The sequence below is a fragment of the Heteronotia binoei genome, chromosome 17 (genome assembly GCF_032191835.1).
Source record: "Heteronotia binoei isolate CCM8104 ecotype False Entrance Well chromosome 17, APGP_CSIRO_Hbin_v1, whole genome shotgun sequence".
Lineage (NCBI taxonomy): Eukaryota > Metazoa > Chordata > Lepidosauria > Squamata > Gekkonidae > Heteronotia > Heteronotia binoei.
In genome coordinates, this window is record NC_083239.1 from 38,101,627 (window position 1) to 38,124,770 (window position 23,144).

The window sequence follows — 23,144 nt, forward strand, 5'->3', positions numbered from 1 at the left end:
ACAGCAGGAAAGAGCTCCGTCTTAGGAGGAGAAAGGGGATTAAATAGCTCACCTCCGTTCAGTAGACAGTAAGGTTGCCAGTTCCGGGTTGGGATATACCTGGAGATTGAGGGGGTGGAGCCTGAGGTGGGCAAGGTTTGGGGAGGGACTTCAATGCTATAGAGGCCATATGCTAATGTGGCCATTTTTCTCTGGTGAACTGATCTCTGTCGCCTGGAGATCAGTAGTAAAATAGCGAGATCTCCAGCCACCACCAGGAGGTTGGCAACCCTAGCAGATGCTATAGGGTTGCCAGTCCCCAGGTGGGGGCAGGGGATCCCTCGGTTTGTAGGCCCTCCCCTTGCTTCAGGGTTATCAGAAAGTGAGGGTGGGGTGAGGGAAATATCTGCTGGGCACTCCATTATTCCCTATGGAGGCCAATTCCCATAGGGTATAATGAAGAATTGATCTGTGGGTATCTGGGGCTCTTTGGGGTGGCCTGTTCTTTTTTTTTCCAGATAGAGGTACCAAATTTGCAGCATAGCACCCAGTGCCTCTCCTCAAAATACCCTCCAAGTTTCAAAAAGGTTGAACCAGAGGATCCAATTCTATGAGCCCCAAAAGAAGGTGCCCCTATCCTTCATTGTTTCCAATGGAGGAAAGGCATTTAAAAGGAGCATGGTCCCTTTAATGTGATGGCCAGATCCTCTTTGGAGTTCAGTTATGCTTGTCACAACCTTGCTTCTGATTCCACCCCGCAAAGTCTCCTGGCTCCAACCCCAAAGTCCCCAGATATTTCTTGAATTGGACTTGGCAACTCTAAGAGTCTGGAAAATTACCAGCATTAATGTATTCCCTCACACTAAGGGAGCCTTAGGGCCACTCAGCTCCGGGCTGGGAAATACCTGGAAATTTGGTGTGTGAGGGTGAAGCCTGAGGAGGACAGGGTTTGGGGAGGAGAGGGGACTTCAATGGGTATAACGCCATATAAACCACCTTCCAAAGCAGCCATTTTCTCTGGTAGAACTGATCTCCATTGGCCGAGGATCCATCGTAACCCCAGGAGATCTCCAGCTGCCACCTGGAGGCTGACAACCCTAACTCTGGAAGGAAGCCCCAAGGAGGTAGAACCATAAATATTTCCATTGTGTTTCAGAATCCAGGGTTCTAGCTCTACAATAATACAACTGATTCATGGTGACCCCCAGGACCATAGGGCTTTCAAGGCAAGAAATGAGTGGAGGTGGGTTACCATTGCCTTCCTCTTCACAGCAACCCCAGATCTTTCTTGGTGGTCTCCCATCCAAACACTAACCATGGCTGATCCTGCTTAGCTTCTAGGCTACTCTGGCTTCCTAATATACCCCCAACAGAACAGGAAGTAAAGTTAACATTTCCTGCAGCAGGGAGTTCCAAGGGATAACGCAAATCATACCTTCTGGAAGGTAACTTTTACCCCGTGGATAGTCGCAGGTGGATAGCTCTGTTAGTCTGAAGCAGTAGAACAACACATTTGTGTCCCGTAGCACCTTAAAGACCAACAGAATTTTCCAGGGTGTAAGCGGACGTGAGCCAACGCTTGCTTGGTCAGGTCTGAGCATTGACTCACAAAAGCTTAACCATTTGGCAACTGTGCAATGTTGTTTGTATAGGTGTCCTTAACTACCGACCGCCACATGGTTCCCCACCTTTCCCACCAGTTGCTTAGCTACTAATGTTTCTAGTTCTGTAAGCGCTTGTTAAAAAGAAAAGTAGGGACGTCTCGGATCAGACGTTGGAATAGATCTGGTCAGTCCCCGAAGCGGGCTGCCAGTTGCTCAGGTCCCCTAAATTCCCCAGAGGGCCCAACGACGGTACATTCTCATAATCTTCGTTTTTGCTTTCCATTGTCTCGTAGTCTTCAGTGGAGGTTTCCTAAGTGAGGAACAAGAAGGGGTTATGTCTGAGAAATAGCTTTGAGAAAGACAGACTAAGAAATGCTGTAAAAGAATAAATCAATAAAATGCATCTGAAGCTTCCTTCTACCCAGGGCTTTTTTTGAGCAGGGATGCACAGGAACGCAGTTCCTACTGGCTTGGCCAGGGCTCCAGCTCATAAAAAGATCTCTGGCAGAGGGAAGGCACTAGGCAGCCACGGGCTCCCAGACTGCATGCTCTGTCCTCTCTGCCACCTCCAGCTTCCAACGGGCTTGCAAAGGGAGTGAGAGACACAGCCATCCACAAGCTTTCCTTCCTGGGAGAAGCTGGGCCTGCCTCTGCCCACTCCTCTGCATGTGGCTCTCTCTCTCTGGCTGTGTTTGGGGTGTGTGTGAAACAAGGACTCTCATTGGGGTGTGTGAGAACACACATCCATGAAATGCAGCTGATGGCACTGTACTGTTCTGTTTCAACATGCAGAAAGTAACCTACTGTATGGGTAATGTCATGACCAGTGATGTTAGGGGTGTGTGGCCTAATATGCAAATGAGTTCCTGTTGGGCTTGTTCTTAAAAAAAAAGCCCTGCTTCTACCAAATCAGACCCTCTAACTCAGGGGTCCCCAACCTGACCCTGTGGGCACCAGTGGAATTTGAATACTGCATCGTGGATAGAGCCACAAAATGGCTGCCATGGAATGGCTGTTAAACGAGGTGGAGCCACTTATAAAATGATTGCCCCACCTTACCTTTGGTCATACAATGAAAATCCTTGCACTGTGATGGAATCTTGGTTGCCAAAGTCACATTTTTTTTAAAAAATCTCACCCAGTCAATCAAATCTCCAGTGGCCAATCAGAAGCCTTGCTGGGCTAAAGTCCCACCCACTTTCTAAAAACACTTGACAGGCACCAGAAAAGGCTCAGCAGGTATCATGGGGCGCACCAACATCACGTTGGGAGGGAACCTCTGCTCTATTACGTAAAGTGCTTGGTCTGTCATGGAGCTGGGAAACTGCTCTGTGTTTGGCCTATTGTGATGCTGCTAAATTGCTCTGTGTGAGGGAAGGCTACATTTTATAGCCATCCACACCCATAGTCATCCCTGTGTTCTCTGTCTGTAGGTCCCACAATTTCATCACTTGTTGAATGAAGCATTTCCTTTTCTCTATCTTCAGTCTATTGACCATCAACTTCATTGGGAACCCCCAAGTTCTAGTTTCATGGAAGCAGGAGAAGACATTCTTTATATGCTCTTTCTCCACCCCATATATAAGTTTATAAGTATTCCACCCCCTTTGAGAGAGAATAGCCAGCCAGAGATTATCCAGTGAGCTTCAGAGTAGAGATTTAACCCAGAGCTCCCCAGTCAAAGTCCAGGGCTCCAACCAGGGTTTTTTGGGTAGAAAAAGCCCAGCATGAACTCATCTGCATATCAGGCCGCACACCCTGATACCAAGCCAGCCAGAACTGTATTCCTGTGTGTTCCTGCTCAAAAAAAGCCCTGGCTCTAATCATTACACTGCACTGTTCAAGGACTGCCTACATTATAAGCAGCTGGGCTCCCTTCTGTCTTGTCCTTGCTGTACATGTTGAATTTTTCCTCTTTCTCCGATTTGGATGGTTTTTCTTCTTTAAGAGACACCTTTTCCTCCTCATTTCCATCATTGACATACAGTGTTGGGTCTTCCTCATCTTCTTCCTCCTCCTGATCTTTCCCTTTCTCTTTCCTGCGCAACAAACACACAGAAAGAGTAATGAGGTCTACAGTCATTCACCAAGTCATCAAAAACAACATCAGAACTCACACTGGCCTGCTCCAGGGCCTATTAACAAGGACATTGATCTGTAGGAATCTGTGGCATAAGTTTTTCAGGGCATGGAAATGAATTATGATCTAATACTCAGGGTCCCCAACCTTGTTGATCCTATGGGCACTCTTGGAATTTTGAGATGCCACACAAAATGGCTGCCGTGAAGATGTGGATAACCACAAAAGTGCTACCATGGAGACTAAGGCCGAAGGGAGTTCTGGCCATCGCATTTAAAGAGACCACATTTCTTTTAAATACCTTCACTGGAAATAATGAAGGATGGGGGGATCATCTTTTGGGGCTCATAGAATTGGACCCCTGGTCCAATCTTTTTGAAACTTGGGGGTGGGGGCGTTGAGGAGATGAATCAGATGCTATTCTAAAAAATTGGTGTCTCTACCTCAAAAAAGAGCCTTTTCCAGAGCTTCAGATGCCCATGGATGGATTCTCCATTATCGCCTATGAGGACCAGTCTCCATAGGGTATAATGGAGTGCCCAGTGCACATTCAACCCCTCTCCCCACTTTCTGATAACCCTGAAGCAGAAGAAATGGAGTATATTGGAGTATAATGGAGTGCACAGTGGACATTTCTGATAACCTTGAAGTGGGAGGAAGGCCTCCAAACCAGGGAATCCCGCCCCTACCTGGCGATTGGCAATCCTAATCGGTGCTGCTTAAAGATACAAAGGGGCTGTTCAGACACACAGTGTAATCAGTTGTCACTGCTGTTTCATACTGGATTAAAAGTGGCTGATCAGACAGCAACATCTGCCTCCTGGTATTAACTCGTAGTAGCGCTCCCCCCCCCCATCCTTCTCGGAACCGGAGTATTTTGTTACCTGCTCCTTTGCGGTGTTTTTTGAGTTCTCCGGTTTCACCTCATAGTTTCCCCGTCTGGATAGATCTTGACCAACTTCCGGATGTCTGAAGGCTGTCCTGGAGCAAAAGGAGCCTCAGACATCTGGTTTACGGTCGCCATTTTTTTTTTTACTACTTAGCGATATGCACGTAACTGCATAACCACATAATGTTTTAACCTATGCACATGCGTGCATATGCACATAATACGCATGTGCATAATGTACATAAAAGTAGAGGAAAAAACTGCATGGTGCCATCGTGTGGACAGCAGAAGACGGTTTCACCACGGAGTGATTCAAATGGCAGTATGGCAGTCTGATCGATAATATCCGGAACAAAGATATTCGGAACAGAACCGGGTCAGTTTAACACGGACTCAACCCGCTGTGTGAACAGGGCCAAAGATGATGTCTGCTGATAGGGTTACCATCCTCCTGGTGAGACCTAGAGATCTCCCAGAATTACAAGTTATCACCAGATGACAGAGATCAGCCATCCTCAAGGATGTGGCTGTTTTGGAGAGTGGGCTGTATGGCCCTAGACCCCAGCCGGGGGTGGGAGAACCCTCACTTTTGTAGGGGTCTTCTCTGCCACCGGCCATCTGGCTGAGGGGGGGAGGGAAATCCCACCCCAATCTGATCCAAAAGGCAATGTGACATCACGTGGCAATGCTCTACTTTTGGGGTAAAACTCTATGGTAAAATCAGCTACAAACCATAGACTTTAGCTCAAAAACTAGAGTGTCAACCCCCTCCTTAACATCTGCGATGTGGTGATATCATTTCTGGATTATTTACAGCGGGGTAGCCAAACTGTGGCTTGGCAGCTACATGAGGCTCTTTCGCACATACTGTGTGGCTCTCAAAGCCCCCACCATCCCGTTGGCCAGCTTGGGAAACACATTTCTCTCTTCAAATCACCTCTCCAAGTGATTTAAGTGCATTGGAGAATGCATTTAAAGTTAAAGTTGCTTTCTTTCCGCCTCCCCATCTCTTTGCCTTCCTTCTTTCCCATTTTGCAGCTCTCAAACATCTGACCATTCTTGTCTTCTGGCTCCCAAACATCTGGCATTTGTTCCTTGTGGCTCTGATGATAAGCAAGTTTGGCCACCCCTGATTTACAGGCTGCAGTCATCCTGGAAAGTGGGGTTTTATTCCCATATTATGTCAGGAGGGAGCAAGGATGAGAAAAAGTGGCTTGCCTATACACATCTATACATCATGTATAGATAGATGTATAGATGGTATATGACTCCAAAAAAATTAGCAAAGATGAACAACAAGATGCCAGATAGGTGTTGGAAATGTAAAAAGCACGAAGGTTCTTTCTACCATATGTGGTGGACTTGTGAAAGGGCTAAAATGTTTTGGCAAATGATTCAGCAAGAGATTTCTAAGATTTTGGGATAAGAATTCAATAAAGTGGCAGAGACTTTTCTGCTGGGATTACAAATGGAAAAATTTCCAAAAGAAGACAGAACTTTAATATGGTACTTGCTCTCAGCTGCTAGGACATTGTATGCGCAGCTGTGGAAGCAAGAAAAAATACCAGAGAAACGGGATTGGATTACAAAAGTTATGTCATGGAGTGAAATGGACAAATTAACAAGAAAATTAAGAGACTATGATTTGGAACTTTTTAAGTTGGAGTGGAAGAAATTCAGAAGATACGTAGAAAAAGAGTGGAAAATAAAAGGACATTGGACAATCTTTGATAATGATTAAGGTTTTTAAAATAAGAATATAACTGTTGGTTGTTGTTTTTTCTTTAATAGTTAAATGTACCTTTAATATTTGTTTCCTTTAAGTAAATAACACTTGCAAGGGTCAAGTAACAGGGGGAGGGGTGGGGGAAAAGTAAGATATGGGGTAGAAAGTTTTTTCTTTTACTTTAAGTTTTTATAAGTTGTAGATATAGTTTTGCTACCATATGTTACTAATAAAATTGTTTATTACAAAAAAAAAGAAAAAGCGGCTTGCCTAAGGCTAAGTGTGAATGAAATTTGAGCCCAGAGCAATGAAATTTGAGCCTAGAGCAATCAAATTTGAACCCAGAGTTTCCTGCTTTGCAGCTTAGCCTGCGCTTACCTGTTTTACAGGTAACAAACAAATGAACAGCCTCTAGTGAGGACTAGGCTTGATGTAGGCTTGCTCAGCAGTGACTTTCTCACCTGTTTTTTACCACTTTGAAGATCACAATCCCCAGCAGGGTACAGAGGAGGAGGCCTCCAGCAGCACCCCCGCATGCCATGAACAGCAGGGTAGAGCGTCCTGCAAAAGAGAGAGAGTGTAAGAAGGGAAAGGTGTGTCACATTCGCTTTAAAAGGCAAACAACTCAGGCTAACGTTGTTGCCAACTGACCTGGAAATGATCTGGTGTGTTCCTGTGCCTTTGAGAATAGTTGGGCATAAATTACCAGTTAAAAGAAGCTTATTTCCGTGGTCTGACAAGTTACTTAAGTTGCTGCTTCCTCAGCTAAAGCAGCTGTTAAAGGCACAGGAGCAGAGCCTGGTAAAAAAAGTTGGCGACTTTACTTGAGGAAGATGGCGGACTACAAATGGCATATATATATATTTTTAAAAGTCTCTGTTCTCAGACATTCTCTCCCACCTGCCTCTGGCCTTACCTGCTTGGTAGGTGGGCAAGGTGACCCGGCTGGGCCCGTGAAGGTTGGTAACCAAGCAGGACACGTTGGCCAGGCTGGATGCAGGGCCCCTCAGCACGCCAACAATGGTGTGCCCCATTGAAGCTGAGGCGGCCTGCAGCTCCGAGCTGTTGAAGTCCTCAGGAATGGTCTGGTTTGGCAGGTGCCACTCAATGCCCGGCGCTGGGTTTCCTTCTGCCAAGCAATAGCATGTGACAGTCTCTCCAGTCCTGGACATGGTGCAGTTCCCTTCTGGCAGGATGACTGGTTTGTCTGCAAAGAGGGCATTTGCTGCCATGATCCTGAGCCCAAAGACCCCCAACCCCACTCCAAACCCACCCTGGTGCCCTCCAACACTTTCCTTGATATTCTTGGAAAGTGGGCATGTCCCAGTGTTGTTTCTGCCCATCAAGGCTTCTGATTGGCTACTGGGGATTTGGTTGGCTTTGAGGATGCTTAAAAACATTGCTTTGGCAGCACCTGCCCCCCACTGCACAAGGGTTTACACTGAGTGACTGCAGGTAAGCTATGACAGCCATTTTGTGGCTGGCACCACCTCCTGTGGCAACCATTTTGCGGCAACCATTTTGTGGCTCTGCCGGCCCGTAGTCAGAAAATTTTGGGTGGAGGGGCCCCTGAGGTAAGAAATTGGGTGCTGGGGGGAAGGGGGGCTCCCTCTTTTACAACTGATCTCCTGTTGACAGAGATCAGCTCCCCTGGAGAAATGGCTGCTTTGAAGGGTGGACTCTATGGCATTGGACCATGCTGAGGCTCCTCCCCTCTCTCAGATCCACCCCCAAAGTCTCTAGGGATTTTCCAACCCAGACCTGGCAACCCTACCTTGCCATTCCTCCAAGGCACTTGCGGCAGGTCTCCCTTCCTCATTTGCTAATGTAAGCGACTAAAAACTATGTTCAAAAAGTTGACACCCCTCCTATGAGGATATGTAAACGTTGTCCTAAATCTAGTAATAATGAAAGGAGGAAATACGGTCGCCATCTTACACTGCACATTGAGGTAGGCAGGGGGTGAGTCCTCTCCCATCCCAACGTCATTCTCCGCAACGCAGTAATATGGCCCGGAATCCCTCTTGATGTCTGTCAGCTTTGCCTCCTGCCCAGTGCCTGCTCCCCGGAGCGGTGCCTTGCGTGGCCCAAAAAACCAGCGGTAACTGAGGGCAGGGGGGTTACTGTGGCTGCTACATCGCAGGGTGACGCTGTCTCCTTCCTTCAAGGTCGAGTTCCCCACCACAGAGATGACCGCATCCTTTGGGGAATCTGGAAGAAACAATCGGGTTGGGGTCCACCCCACGGGCTGTTCTTGCGCACACTCAGCCTGAGGAGCCCTATGCCTCACCTATCATACAGCCCCTGCACCCCCACTTGTTCTTTTCATTGCTGATGGTTACTGCAAAATTTGAGTATTCTCTGCCATGTATCATAAAGTTCAGCACCAGGAATAGCCAGATTGTAAACGTTCAGCACCAGGAGTCACAAGATTATAAAGCTTCAGCGCTAAAAGCCAATGAGATTTCACAAGTCTCCTGGTAGTTTAAGAACAAAGGAATGGCTCAGTTGCAGATTTTTAAAATCCAGAACGCATAGGAATGTCGTTCCAGCTGGCTTGGCATCAGGGGGTGTGGCCTAATATGCAAATGAGTCCCTGCTGGGCTTTTTCTACCAAAAAAAGAGGCCCTGCTCAGTTGTATCAGCCTTATGCACACAGCTCCAAGTCAGACACAGTGGCTTGAATCTTATGACATCATCCCCCTTGTGCTTTTCATCAGCCACTGCAGAGGTTTTTCTCTGTTGCAATGCCACTTCTTCTCCTGGCACTTCTGTGCAGACAAGGGTTCCTTGAAACCATTAATTTTGCACACCCCAAAGTGCTAGCTGCAGAGAAGGAGAGATTAGCAATGGGGGAAAAGCTCCATAGTAGCTGGACCAAAGCACGAAAAGGATAGATGCCATAGAGGTAAAGGTAGTCTCCCCTGTGCAAGGACCAGGCTGTTACTGACCCATGGGGTGATGTCACATCAAGACATTTTCTTGACAGACTTTTTATGAGGTGGTTTGCCATTGCCTTCCCCAGTCATCTACACTTTCCCCCCAGCAAGTTGGATATTCATTTTACCAACCTTAGAAGGATGGAAGGCTGAGTCAACCTTGAGCCGGCAGAGCTTGGACTGCAGTACTGCAGCTGACCACTCTGAGCCACGGGGCAAATATGTCTGAATCCAAGCCAGTATATCTGAGTATCAAGGGATAAGGGGCCAATTATAACTTTGGGCTTTTGTCTTCATATCCTAGAACTGTAGAGTTGGAAGAGACCTCCAGGGTCATCTAGTCCAACCTCCTGCACAATGCAGACAATCCATAAATACCTTGCCACACACACGCCCCAAGTTACTGTTCCATGACCAGAAAATGGCAAAAAAAACCCCAAAACCCAAGCCCCTCAAGGATTCCTTGCCAAAAAGGTCTGGAGAAAATTGCTTCCTGATCCCAAAGTGGAGATTAGTTTTTCCTTGGCTGTGATTCCTAGAATCAACAGGCTCAGGGCTTTTTTTTTTTTTTAGCATATTAGGCCACACACTGCTGATGTAGCCAATCCTCCAAGAGCTTACAGGGCTCTTAGTACAGGGCCTACTGTAAACTCCAGAAGGATTGGCTACATCAGGAGTGTGTGGTCCACTATGCAAGGGAGTAGGTGGGGGAGGCAGCTGCTTAGGGCACTACCCTCCTGGGTGCACCAGCAGGCGCCACCTTACTCCCCTTGCCCCTTCCCCTTCCTGGGAAGGTGCTGCTCGGCTGCTGTGCTCTTCAAAGTTTTCCTTAGAAGCCTCCAAAGAGCATGATTTTTAACCCGAAGAGCATAGTGCAGGGAGAAATTGGTGGTGCGGCAGGCAGCACTCTTGTGCACCACCCACTGCTCTCCGCCCCACACTTGCTGCCCTGCACGATGATGTCACAAAATAAACTTTGTTAAGGGAGCTTGTTGGGAGGGGGGCATGGTGCAGGGGTCTGCATGGAGTGGCAGAACCCCTAGTTCTGGGCCCGAAAAAAGCCCCGGGCAGTCCTCTTTCTAGTGGGATCACCTAATGTTTGAGAAAGGGCAAGGGCCTCCCATGCGGTTAAATTGAAGTATAGCTATAGGATTGGCCCCTCATTTATTGATGGTAAACCTGCATTTGCAGCAACTATATGACAGGTGGAGTCATCTGTTACAGCCTTTTAGGATACAGAAGTGACCCTTGCTGCATTTTCACCTCTGACAGCAGGGGGGGGAGTGGTAACCCTACACAAACTGCTCTAGATAATGGGCAGGAAATTCTAGCAGGAGCTCCTTTACGTATTAGGCCACCCCCCGCCCCGGATGTAGCCAATCCTCCTGGAGGTACCAGTAGGCCCTGTAAGAAGAGCCTTGTAAGCTCTTGGAGGATTGGCTACATCCAGGGGTGTGTGACCTAATATGCAAATGAGCTCCTGCTAGAATTCCACCCCTGATAATGGGGATAGTAATATTAATATGCATTTGTTTGCTGACCTTGAGTGGCATCAGGAATTATCCTTCCATATCACCTCAGTAATTCTTTTAGTCAAGCCACTGGAATCCAAAGAGGCAGGAAAGGAAGTGTGGACCTTTGAAACAGATCAGAGCATCTCTCAGTTGGAACCAGTAAATCGCTGCAGAATGTTAAACAGGAAGTTACTAGAGCCCCTGAGTTGGTGCTGTAGTAATCCCAGAACATCAGCCCAAACACAGGGCCAGCAGTGTTCCCAGAGAGATAGTCCGTAACTGAAATCAGATCTGCTAGCGCTAGATTTCTTCTTCATTGACACTTCATGTGCTAGACAAAATGGAGCTCAGCAAGCATCTAGTCCTCACGGTGACTGGAAGTTTAAAAAATGGCTTTTGCTGATTGAGGTTCAAATTATTGTCCCTTGCACTCCTCCCCCTCTCCCACAAATTACTCACATTTGACCTGCAGGGTGATACCATTGCGCGACTGTTGTTCGGTGGGGAAGGTGGCCGTGCACTGGAGATATTTGCCATTGTCCTTGTGGGAGGGGACATAGCTAAGCTGCGACTCTGTCCGCCAGACTCCCCCCGCCAGACGTTCTTGGACAGTCACAGCCTTCCCTCCCATGAGGTTCCAGGTGAAGTTTGGCGGGTTCAAGGGACAGGTGTGTAGAGCCGAGCAAGTCAGCAAAGTCTGATCACCTTCGGTCAATAACCCCGGATCGCTCATCTCAAGCTGGCTGGGAACATCTGAAAAGGAGAGAAGGGGAGGTAAGTAGTGAGGAGCCTCTGTGCAGAAACTGCATTAAGAGGAAAGCCATCCTGTTGGATTTTGGCCTGTCATGCAAGGGAGTCTCACTGGTGCATCACATTAAACAGAGTTAGACTCCAGTGGCACCTTTAAGACCAACAAAATTTTCTTCAAAGGTATGAGCTTTTGTGTGTGTATGCAATCCAAACAAATGGTGACTTGAAGAGGAGGAGGAGGAGGAGAAAATTGGATTTATACCCCACCCTTCACTTGGAGTCTTAGAGCAGCTTACAATCTCCTTCCCTTCCTCTTGAGAGAACAGCTCTGTGAGAATTGTGAATGACCCAAGGTCACCCAGCAGCTGCGTGCAGAGGAGTGGGGAATCAAACCCACTTCTCCCAGATTAGAGTCTGCACTCCTAATCACAACACCAAACTGGCTGTCAATTTACTTAGCTTGTTACCACTGTTTGGCCTTTGCACATGTTAAAGCATCTTTATTAATTTGTATGCTAATTTGCTGTTTGCCTATGTAGAGGCATCTACCTATATATGAACTCTTAACTTCCACTTCAATGTATCTGAGGAAGTGTGCTTGCACATGAAAGCTCACACCTTGAATAAAACTTCGTTGGTCTTAAAGGTGCTACCGGGCTCAAACTTTGTTCTTTAAAGGAGATGGAGTCTCCGGAGCACATGTTTTTCAGTTGCACGTTTTATAATGTGCCACAGTCAGAGATTATTACTCGCTTGTTGGACAAGATCCCTGGCCTCACGAGTAAAGCCAGGCTAGGCTACCTCCTATCTGACATAAACCCTAAAATCACCTATCAAGTTGCCAGATTTTGTGTGTTGATTATGAGGCTGTGGAAGATGCACATTAACCAGGTTTGAATTCTGGACTTGAATAATTGGTATATTTCATACCTCTCCTCTCTGCTTGTATAGAAGAAGGAGAAGGAGAAGGAGAAGGACGACGATGATGACGATATTGGATTTCTATCCCGCCCTCCACTCCGAAGAGTCTCAGAGCGGCTCACAATCTCCTTTACCTTCCTCCCCCACAACAGACACCCTGTGAGGTGGGTGGGGCTGGAGAGGGCTCTCACAGCAGCTGCCCTTTCAAGGACAACCTCTGCCAGGGCTATGGCTGACCCAAGGCCATTCCAGCAGGTGCAAGTGGAGGAGTGGGGAATCAAACCCGGTTCTCCCAGATAAGAGTACGCACACTTAACCACTACACCAAACTGGCTCTCCACATGCATACTTTTCAACTTTTAATTTTTAACTTTTGTTTTGTATTTTTCTTCTTCTGTACATGGATGGTCTAATGACTGTAATAAATATGACTGACTGAAACTTTGTTCTGTTGCTTCAGACCAACATCGCTGCCCACCCGCCATAGCACACGTTGTGCATACACGTAAGATCTCCTTTATCTGGCTCTGAAAAGCCACTGCTGTCTTTAGAGAAGGTCCAGAAGCAGACGATTGAAGAGTACAGCTCACCTGTTACTTCCACTCGGACAGTGACATCATAGAACCGGTGGCTGACAGAGTCTGGATTGATCCACACATAGTAGACGTCTGCCTGGCGCACGTCTCTGAGAAGGAGGGAGCAGTTGCCCATCTCGAGGTCCCCCACCACCTCCGTCCGCCCTTGATACTCCGGAAGGACAGTGCGGGGGTTCTTGCTGTTGAAGATTTCAGGGTAACCTCGCGTCCGGTACTGGTACCAAGCCACGCTGAATTTGCCTCCCCAGGAAGCGCGGGGGCCCGGGAAGGTGAAAGAGCACGGAATGACCACGCAGGAGCCTTTCAGAGCTTGGATGGAGTTGGGCAGGGTGGAACTCCAGGCCACAGAGACCGGGCTGTAAAACAAAACTGGAGAAAGGGACTTGTGTTTTAAACGTGAGCTAAATTGCAGGACCTAATTGTAATGGGGACAGGAATCTTCCCCCCACCCTCTAAAAAAAACACTTTTAAATATACTTCCGTTGATTCTTCTTGTTCTTTTCTTTCCTCATTTAAAAAAAGGATATTCTCTTTTTTGGGGGGGGGTATTTTTATGTGCATGTGCAGAGTTTTTTTTGTAGCAGGTACTCCTTTTCATATTAGGCCACTTCCCCCCTGCCCCGATGTAGCCAATCCTCTAAGAACTTACAAGGCCCTTAGTACAGTAAGCTCCAGGAGGACTGGCTACATCAGGGGGGTGCAGCCTAATATGCAAAAAAGTTCCTGCTATTAAAAAAGCCGTGTGTGTGTGTGAGAGAGAGAGAGAGTGTGTGCATGCTTGTATATGTATCTGCACCTGGAAGTCATGGCGACCTTTGGTGACTGACCCCTACTGGGGGCATGGAAGATATTCAGAGAGGTGGCTAAATAAAGCCTGACCCTGCCTCTCAGCTCTGGTATTCCAAGAAGGTCTAGGTCTCCCATCCAAGTATTTGTCAGAATAGTCCCTGCTTAGCTTCTGAGATCTGAAGATCTATCCAGGACAGTGGGAGGGAAACTCTTTGATGCATCTTTGTAATCAGCACACTCCTTTGTAACTTCAGCCCTTGCAGTTGTTTTATATCACACACCACAGGGTGGTGCTCTAATGGGAGGATAGGAAGGCTGGGGGAGACATTGCCTGCCTCTGAGCATTTAAAAAAGCGAAATTCTGCAGATCCTCCCTTCCTGCCCCTCCTCTCTTTGAGCAAAATGGAATTAGTTAGAAATAGACTCAAAATTCCTAAAAAGGTAGGCAGGGGAAAGGAACAGATTGTTGTCTTGTAGGAGGAAAGAATAATTTTTTTCTTAACGACCCTAAGTGGGCCACTAGTCTCCCAAAGTGATCGATCAGGTTCCAAACCTCCAAACCTACGAGTGGTGAGGAACATACCTAGGAGAAATCCTGATGGGATATAGTTTCTGGAGAGTTGCATGTTGCAAAGTCCCTCTTGGATTTCTGCCCCGAGAGACAACCAGGGTCAGGGGACAGGTTTTTCCTTCTCGGCTTCTGCCTCTTGGCTCAGTCATGCACCACCTGAGAAAACTGGTTAGACAAAAAAGAAAAAACCTAAAGAAATGGATTAAAGTGTGTATCCCTAGCAGTTTTCAAGTGTGAATGATGGCCTTCCTGAAATGCGGAAGGGTTCCACACCTTTAACCGCTTTTGTTCTGCAGCGATCAGCAGGGGAAGTGATTTTCACCAGCTGTTTTCTGAAGACCAAATTACTGTTGAAGGCAAAAGGAGGCCAGAACAGGTGTGCTTTGGGTCAGCTGACACCTTGAAATAGCAGAAGTAGTATTAGAAGAAGAAGGCTGCAGATTTATACCTCGCCCTTCAGAGACTCAGAGTGGCTTACATATCTCCAATATCTTCTCCCCCCCCCACAACAAACACCCTGTGAGGTGGGTGGGGCTGAGAGGGCTCTCACAGCAGCTGTCCTTTCAAGGACAACTCCTGCGATAGCTATGGCTGACCCAAGGACATTCCAGCAGCTGCAAGTGGAGGAGTGGATACTCAAACCCGGTGCTCCCAGATAAGAGTCCGCGCACTTAACCACTACACCAAACTGGCTCTCGCCAATATAGACATTTCAAGACACGAACAATCCAAAGTCCATGCTGTGCGGGACTTCTTTTTTTTTTTTTAGCAGAAACTCCTTTGCACATTAGGCCACACTCTGCAGTTTTAGAGGGGAGATATAGAAAGATACCTAAGAATGAGTGGGTCTGCCCTTCTGGAGCAGAGGTCATCGAAACTATTGAACATGTTCTCCTCTCATGCCAATTTTACCAGGAGATACAGGCAAGGTTAATTAGTCCCTTAATAAGTAGATTTCAGGGCCATTCCAGTCTTTCTAATTTTGAGGTCACTAGAAAGTTTTCAGTGGGAGTGAAACCACAGATTACAGGGCCTTGTGCAAGGTTCTTTTCAATTGCATCTAAAGTTCGCAAAGATATATTCTGTTCTGAAGCCAAATGTTAATTGCTATTTTATCTACTCTATTTCCTACTATCTTATGTGGTATTTGAATATTTTGTAAGTATTTTAGCTTAGTTTTTTAGCTTTGTAAATTTTTTTCTGATTTGTGCTGGTCATTGACTATATTAAAATCAAATGAACGAACGAGACCACACACCCCTGATGTAGCCAGTCCTCCAAGACCTTATAGGGCCTACTGTAACCTCCAAGAGGACTGGCTACATCAGGGGTGTGTGGCCTAATATGCAAAGAAGTTCCTGCTACAAAAAAAGCCCTGATGCTATGGCTGTGACAGACCTCGTTTTCTGCATTTCAACTTTTCCAGGTCCAGCCTTGGACATCACTCATTCAAAAAACCTCAAGTAGCAGATATTAGATCTTTCTCTCTCCTTAAGATCCTGCTGCCAACTTAGAGCAAAGAAACTGATTCAGACAGCACATATCCTTATGTAGTGTCTTTTGTACAGTAATCTCAGGAGATGTTATATTTTACCATGTTTGCAAGTTCATTTGGATGCATATTCCTATGACTTGGTTCTCTTTTTTCTTTCCGACGGGGATCCAAGAAATTGCAAATTTTGTTTTACTTCTTTTGTCTACTGGGTGATAAGTGATTAACACAGCAGCTCTCCACTGTTCAAGATCGATGTACCATAGAGCTTTTCAGGGATGGAATTCTAGCAGGAGCTCCTTTGCATATTAGGCCACACCCCCTGATGTAGCCAATTCTCCAAGAGCTTACAAGGCTCTTTTTTGTAAGCTCTTGGAGGATTGGCTACATCAGGGGTGGGTGACCTAATATGCAAAGGAGATCCTGCTAGAATTCCATCCCTGGAGCTTTTAATGGACAAAAGGAAAGGAAAAGATATGTCTGATCTGTTATAAGGGTGTGATTGAATAAGGACTGGCTCTTTCTTGGGCTGCCACGTTTTCCGCTGTGATGGAGGAGCTCCCACCAGCAATCCCTACTTTCCACTGCAACTCTACGAGTGGGCAAGAGGAAAATAATCTTAAAACCACCATTGGTGCAAGGGCAGGGTGTTATTTTCTTTGACAAGAAAACCTGGAAGCAACCTCAAGCCGCTCTAGGAATCACTGGAAACTCTATGATGTATGGTTTCTGGCGATTCCCAGAATAGTGTAACATCACTTCTTTTTCTTCACCAGGAAGTGACATCATGCCATTGCAGTGATGGAACCCCCATGTCCCTGCCCACACCATCTCCCACTGAGTGACTGCTATTCCTCCTCCTAGCAGGAGCTCCTCTGCATATTAGGCCACACACCCCTGATGTAGCCAATCCTCCAAGAGCTTTGAGGACTCTTAGTACAGGGTCTACTATAAGCTCCAGGAGGATTGGCTACATCAGGGGACATGGCCTAATATGCAGAGGAGCTCCCACTAGAAAAAGAGCCGTGCTGACCACACACCAGTTAAGATCATATTCTCAAACCCTGCTTTTTGCGCTCCTATAGTTGAAGTGGATGGGGACCAGAGACAGGGCTTTTTCAGTGATGGCACCTCACCTTTGCGATGCCCTCCCCCTCAAGGCTCATCTAGGAACCCAGTGGCCTTTCCTTTCATTGCCAGACCAAAACATTTCTCTTTACATGGGTTTTTAATTAAAAGGGTTTCAGCTTTTTAAAAAGCAGCTTTATAGTCTGCACCTAAGCTGAGGACAGTTTTATCTGTTTCACTGCAGACAGCCAATGTTTTGTTTTAATGGCCATTGCCTGGCGTGACTTTGTCCATGGGGTTGCAAAGAGTCGGACTCGACTGTGTGACTGAACAACATGTCCTGGCTTGTTTTGATTGACTTGACTGACTTGCTACAGCAGTTCCACCACTAGGGGGTAATTAGATTCATTGAGAAGAGTTCAGAATGACCACCAAAAGTTTCAAATGGGAGGCTCAATGCAGCTGACTCCCGAAACATGCCATTTCCCTGTTTGCTCACTATGAGGAGGAGGAAGAAGGAAGAAGAAGGTGATGGTATTGGATTGCTATCCCATCCTTCACTTTGAATCACAGAGTCTCAGAGCAGTTTACAATCTCCTTTATATTCTTCCCCCACAACAGACACCCTGTGAGGTAGGTGGGGCTCTCACAGCAGTTGCCCTTTCAAGGACAGCTCTGTGAGAGCTATGGCTGACTCATGGCCATTCCAGCAGCTGCAAGTGGACGAGTGGGGAATCAAACCCGGTTCTCCCAGGTAAGAGTCTGCACACTTAACCACTAGACCAAACACACCAAACCACTACACCAAATGCCATTTCTCTGCCTTCTCCACCCCTATGTCCACTACAAACACTGCCCAGTGCCATCAGGGAAAGGACCTTGGATGTTGCTGATGGCTGTGAGCATGGGCAGTGGGAGGGTTGATAAACAGGAAAGGGAAGGAGGCACAGGCTGGTAGCAAGACACATGGGGGAGTGTGTGGGAAGTGGTCCCCTGGGAACTCTCTGCCCAGGACCTCCCCAAAATCTGGAATCGGCCCTGAGCAGCCCCATAGCTACAAGTGGGCTCTCATCAGGCAACAGCTCCTCCCCAATTTGTCCAGCCCTGCCAGAAAATTGATTATACTGTGTCTGCTCTGGTAGGGAAGACAGAGGGGGGAAAGCCTTTTGTAGGCAAAAGCTGTTTTCATTTCCCTGCTAGCTGTCAGCATCTAGCTGGATCTGTGAATTGTCTGACCAGGGAGGTTGTAAACATTTCTAAAGCGTTGTTAGGCTGAAGTGAAATTGACCAGTTGGGGTGTGAATTGACCATTTCATTGTCTCTGGCCAGGGAGGTCGTTGGCATTTCTAAAGGGTTGTTGGGCAAGGCTATTAAAAAAGAAAAGCCTTTTAAAAAAAAAAAATGAAGGTGAGAGTTTTGAACAATCCAAACCTCCAAAGTACTCCATAGGTCAAGTTAATATGAAGTGTCCTATAAATGTTTGCTTGCGAGCCCTGACTTAGAATAGGCACACGTCAGCCTCTCAGTCAAAACGAAACAAGAGCACCTTCTCCATTTCTTTGCGCAGCCTGATCTTCTTAGCAAGGTTCCTTGAAAGTAAGCTCCACTGTCCGCAACCGCCTCCAGCCTGCCCCCCACCAAATTCCTGGCTAGAGTGCTGGTGCTGAGTCCAACATTTAGAAACCAACATTTTCAGGATATAAGCATCTGAGAGTCAAAGCTCTTTTAAGACTGGGTACAGATGGACAGCTTTGTGCACACCGGAAGTGTCAAACGGTGCCACCCCAAAATGGAGCAGTCAAATCCCAATCAGACGATCCTGTGCGATGCGCCCGTACGTCATATAGCGCAGGGGTGTCGAACTCATTTGTTATGGGGGCTGGATTTGATATAAATGAGACCTTGTCGGGCCAGGCCATGTCGGGCCGGGCCATGTGTGTACCTATTTAAGATTGGGTAGCAGAGATAAAAAAACTTTTAAAAGGACTCATAAACATGAGTAAAGTTAAAAAAAAACACCTTAAAATAAAATATGCTTAAAACATTAGCACTTGTTGGTCTTAAAGGTGTTTTCTTTGTATTTCTCCCATAGGATCAAGGGAACTGGGCAAAGGAAGCTCTGGTTCTTTCCCTCCCTCCCCAGGGGACCAGGAGGGGGAGGAGCCTCAATCAATGGAGAAAATCAAGGTTTTGCTCTGTCGCTTCTGTGCGATTGAGCAAGCCTTGTAATGCAAGCTGAAATGCAGAAGGAAGCGAGAGGGAGAAGGGAACAGACAAGAACCAATTGCTCGGGGGCCTGATAGAAGCCCTCTGGGGCGGCTGCTTTGGCCCCTGGGCCACATGTTTGACACCCATGATATAGCGGATGCTTTTGGCGCATTCCCACAGTTGTTGTATGCCTGGGCAGTTTGGGGTCTTTTTAAGAATACCAGTGAGCGCCTAGAGAGGATTGGCAGGTTCACAACTCCATTCTGCCTCATTTGTGCACTTCTGTGTTCAGATGCCCGGAAAGTGCAGCAGAAGAATTTGTTACCCAGGACTTTTTTTGTAGCAGGAACTCCTTTGCATATTAAGCCACACACCCCTGATGTAGCCAATCATCCTGGAGCTTACAATAAGCCCTGTACAAAGAGTCCTGAAAACTCTTGGAAGATTGGCTACATCAGGGGTGTGTGGCCTAATATGCATAGGAGTTCCTGCTACCAAAAAAAAAAAAAGCTCTGTTGCTACCACTTCCCAAGGGGTAGCTATTTGATCCATCATAGAGATGGGGTGAGTACCGGAGCAGGAGAGGCAGCAGCTGTGCCTGTCTGACCTTGCTTTTTTAATCTGTCAGGGGGCCATGCCTATGTTGGCTCACATTGGCCATCTGAATTCAGCCTAACAGTCAACCCTCAAAGCACTTTCTTAGGAGTAAGCCCCATTGAATAGACCTTAGTAGAAATCATAGTAGACCAGTTTGGATTGTTCTCTAAACTGCTCGTTCCCTATTAGTCTAGCCAAATACAACCCTCAACCCTGCCCCCCTCTTTTATTTGTCAACTCATCTGCACAATAGATATTGGGGGGGGGGCATTTGATCCCAAAGGGCCACCCAACTCAGAGCTCGAGATAATTACCTGAAAACAATGTCTCTCTTTTGCCTTGGAAGAACAAGATTGTGAGCGGAAGGACCCTTTCTTGACATTTTCATTTGGGCCTCCCGCACCCCCTGCCTTCATTCCCATAGGAAGGAACTGAAATTCTAGTTTGGACAGCCTTCCGTTCCCTCCCTGGCAGGGAAGAGGCTTGTGGGGATCAGGAAACTTTCAGTCTCTTTCATTAAACTTTTATCCTAGTTTTATCAGGCTTTGGAGACTATTTGTGAGATGCAAACAGGGCCTCCTTGTAAGGGTTCCAACCTGTTTGAAGTCGAAGTGGTGAAGTTCAGCGAAAGGCCAGTTCTTTCCGACAGGCCTGTGGCAGGCAGAAATCCAGAAGGCTAAGCTTCTTCCCCACCCACAATTGCTCCAGCTGTTGGGAACATCTTCCCTAGCTTTCTGCACAAAAATAGCTCAAGGAAGGAATCAGGCTTTGCAGGATGGCACAACACCTGCAGGGCAGAACTGCATGCAAACTGGAGCTCACCCAGGCAGGGCAGGCCCTAGACTGATGGGTACCCTAGGCAAGGCTAATTTCTGGTGCCTCCCCCAACTGCACTGATAATGTCACCGAGTCACACGGGGGGGGGCACCCAATTTGGTGCCCCCAGAAGGCCGGCGCCCTAGGCAATCACCTAGTTTGCCTAGTGGCAGGGCCAGCCCCACACTCAGCTTGAACTCATTTCCAGAGTCATACCGAGGGTTAAAAGCTCTGGGTGAGGAAATTCTCAAAGATTTGGGATTGGAGCCCAAGGAAGGTAGGAAGAAAGAGCCCTCAGCAGAGTATAGTCTCCAAGAGCCCACCTTCCAAAGCAGCCGTTTTCTTCAGGAGAGCTAATCACTAACCTGGAGATTTATTGTAATAGGAGGCCTGCATTCCGCACCTGGAGACTGGCAACCCTAGACTTGTAGCCTGTCCCTGGCAAATGGAAGGATGAGAGCATCCTTGAAAATACGCAGGGTCGACTGCTTTAAGATAGGATTACTAACCTGGAGATCTAAAATTACAGCCAATCTCCAAGCAAACAGAGACATGTCTGGAGGTGGGAGTAGGCGAGGTAGGTGGCTGCCACCTCACCACAGGGTGCTTTCAGGTGCCCTCTCCCACCAGTCCGTCGCTCCGAGAGTGGCGGGACTGCAGGCCGGTGTGTGGTCTCCTCCAAGCCCAGGTTTCTAGCCAGACTCGAAGAAGAACGGCCTTGCTCTGAGGCTGCCTCCTCTTGCAACTGGGTGGATGAAAGGGGGCACATGGCCTAGCTCCTGGCTGCCTCCCCTGCAAGGGGAGACAGCCTCAGAGCGAGGCACAGCAGCCTCAAGGCCCCTTCCACCCACCTAGAAAGCAGGCGGATGAAAGAGGCCCCACCGCCTCACTCCAACCCCCATGGGGGGCACAGACATTGGGGAGGCCTGGGGCAGCAAAAACCCCAGCACCACCCCTGAACAGAGATCAGTTCCCCTGGAGGAAACGGCTGAATTGGAGGGTGGGCTGTATGGAATTATGCCCTGCTGAGATCTCTGCCTTCCCCAAACCCTGCCCTCCTTCGCTCCCAAAATCTCCAGACATTTCCCAGCCAGACTTGGCAACCCTACTTTCAGCAGTGGGTAGCCCCCAGCCCAAAAGACAATCTTTGACTCATTATGGCCAGAGGCCAGCGTACCTTTAGGACCGCCTCTCCCCATATGAGCCCCACAGGTCCTTAAGATCAGCGATTCAACATCTTCTGGTGGCCCCGGACCCCAGAGATGTCCAACTTGTCTTGACCAGGACCAGGGTTTTTTTGGCCCTGCTGCCCCGTGCCTGGTGGAATGAGCTTTCTTTGGAGATCAGGGACCTGCGGGACCTGCTGCGGTTCTGCAGGGCCTGCAAAACAGAGCTCTTCTGCCAGGCCTTCCGTTGAGACAGCCAACATCATCTTCTTTCTGGCCTTGCGCCCACCCCCCCTCCCCCAGCGATTGGGACCTGGTGAGCCTCTCGACTGAATGGTTGTGACTGTTGGGGCAGAGTTTTAAGTTGACATTTTAGCTTTTTTATATTGTGATCTAGATCATGTTTTAATTGTAATTAAAAGAGGGCCAGTTTGGGGTCGTGGTTAAGTGCGCAGACTCTGATCTGGGAGAACCGGGTTTGATTCTCCGCTCCTCCACTTGCAGCTGCTGGAATGGCTTTGGGTCAGCCATAGCTCTGGCAGAGCTGTCTTTGCAAGGGCAGCTTCTGGGAGAGCTCTCTCAGCCCCACCTACCTCATAGGGTGTCTGTTGTGGGGGAGGAAGGTAAAGGAGACCGTAGGCTGCTCTGAGATTCAGAGTGAAGGGTGGAATATAAATCCAATATCATCATCTTCTTCTTCTGTCCATTCTGAGATTCAGAATGAAGGGCAAAATAAAACTCCAATTTCTTCTTCTGCAGGCCGTTCTGAGATTCAGAGCCAAGGGCGGAATATACCGGTAAATCCAATATCCTTCTTCTTCTCCTCCTCCTCTTCCTCTTGTCTTAAATCGTTTTTGATGTAACCCGCCCTGAGCCTGCTTGCAGAAAGGGCGGGATACAAATCGAATGAAATCATTCATTCACTCAATCCATCCATCCATCCATCCGAAGGGCGAGAGGGAGTAGGGCCAAACAACCCCAAGGTCGCCCAATGAGAATCAGGGCTTTCCCCCATTTCTGGTCTGCTGCTCTGACCGACTGGCGCGCGCTGGCTTTCCATCAGAGCAGAGGAAGGTGCCGCTTCGGAGTTCATCGACAGGCTGGCCGGCACATACAGTAGCGCGTGAGTGAGTCGAGGGAGTGCTCGGCCTTGAGCCCCCCCTCAACCCCAAGTGCTGGCAGGCATCCAAATCCTGCCTTTTGCGACCCACCAGCCTCTGCGCCCCGCATCGCAAGCTGGCTGGTCACCTCTAGCAGGGCTCCGTCAAGCATTGCCAATAGCAGCCCTAAACCTTTTTTTGGGAACCGCCTGGAGGTGCAAAGCAGCTTCCCTCCCTCCCCCTCCCCAATCCTAATCTGCAAACTCCGCACACGCGCCCTCTTGCAGCCGCGCCGCCTTCTCCCAGCGAGCCAGGGCCGTGCCAGCGTGAAGTGTGCAT

The 23,144-nt window shown here is 47.9% G+C and overlaps 1 protein-coding gene across 1 annotated transcript; it reads right to left on the reverse strand.

Annotated features, from left to right (window-relative positions):
• Positions 1-1,673: 1,673 nt before the first annotated feature.
• LOC132586385 (myelin-associated glycoprotein-like) lies at positions 1,674-14,520 on the reverse strand. Its single transcript, XM_060258426.1, has 8 exons — positions 14,371-14,520; positions 12,993-13,367; positions 11,191-11,484; positions 8,217-8,489; positions 7,195-7,485; positions 6,740-6,839; positions 3,439-3,622; positions 1,674-1,893 (listed from the first exon to the last, which is right to left on the reverse strand). The coding sequence occupies exons 1-8, from the start codon at positions 14,411-14,413 to the stop codon at positions 1,747-1,749; spliced, it is 1,707 nt and encodes a 568-aa protein (XP_060114409.1). The 5' UTR covers positions 14,414-14,520; the 3' UTR covers positions 1,674-1,746.
• Between the last annotated feature and the right edge of the window lie 8,624 nt (positions 14,521-23,144).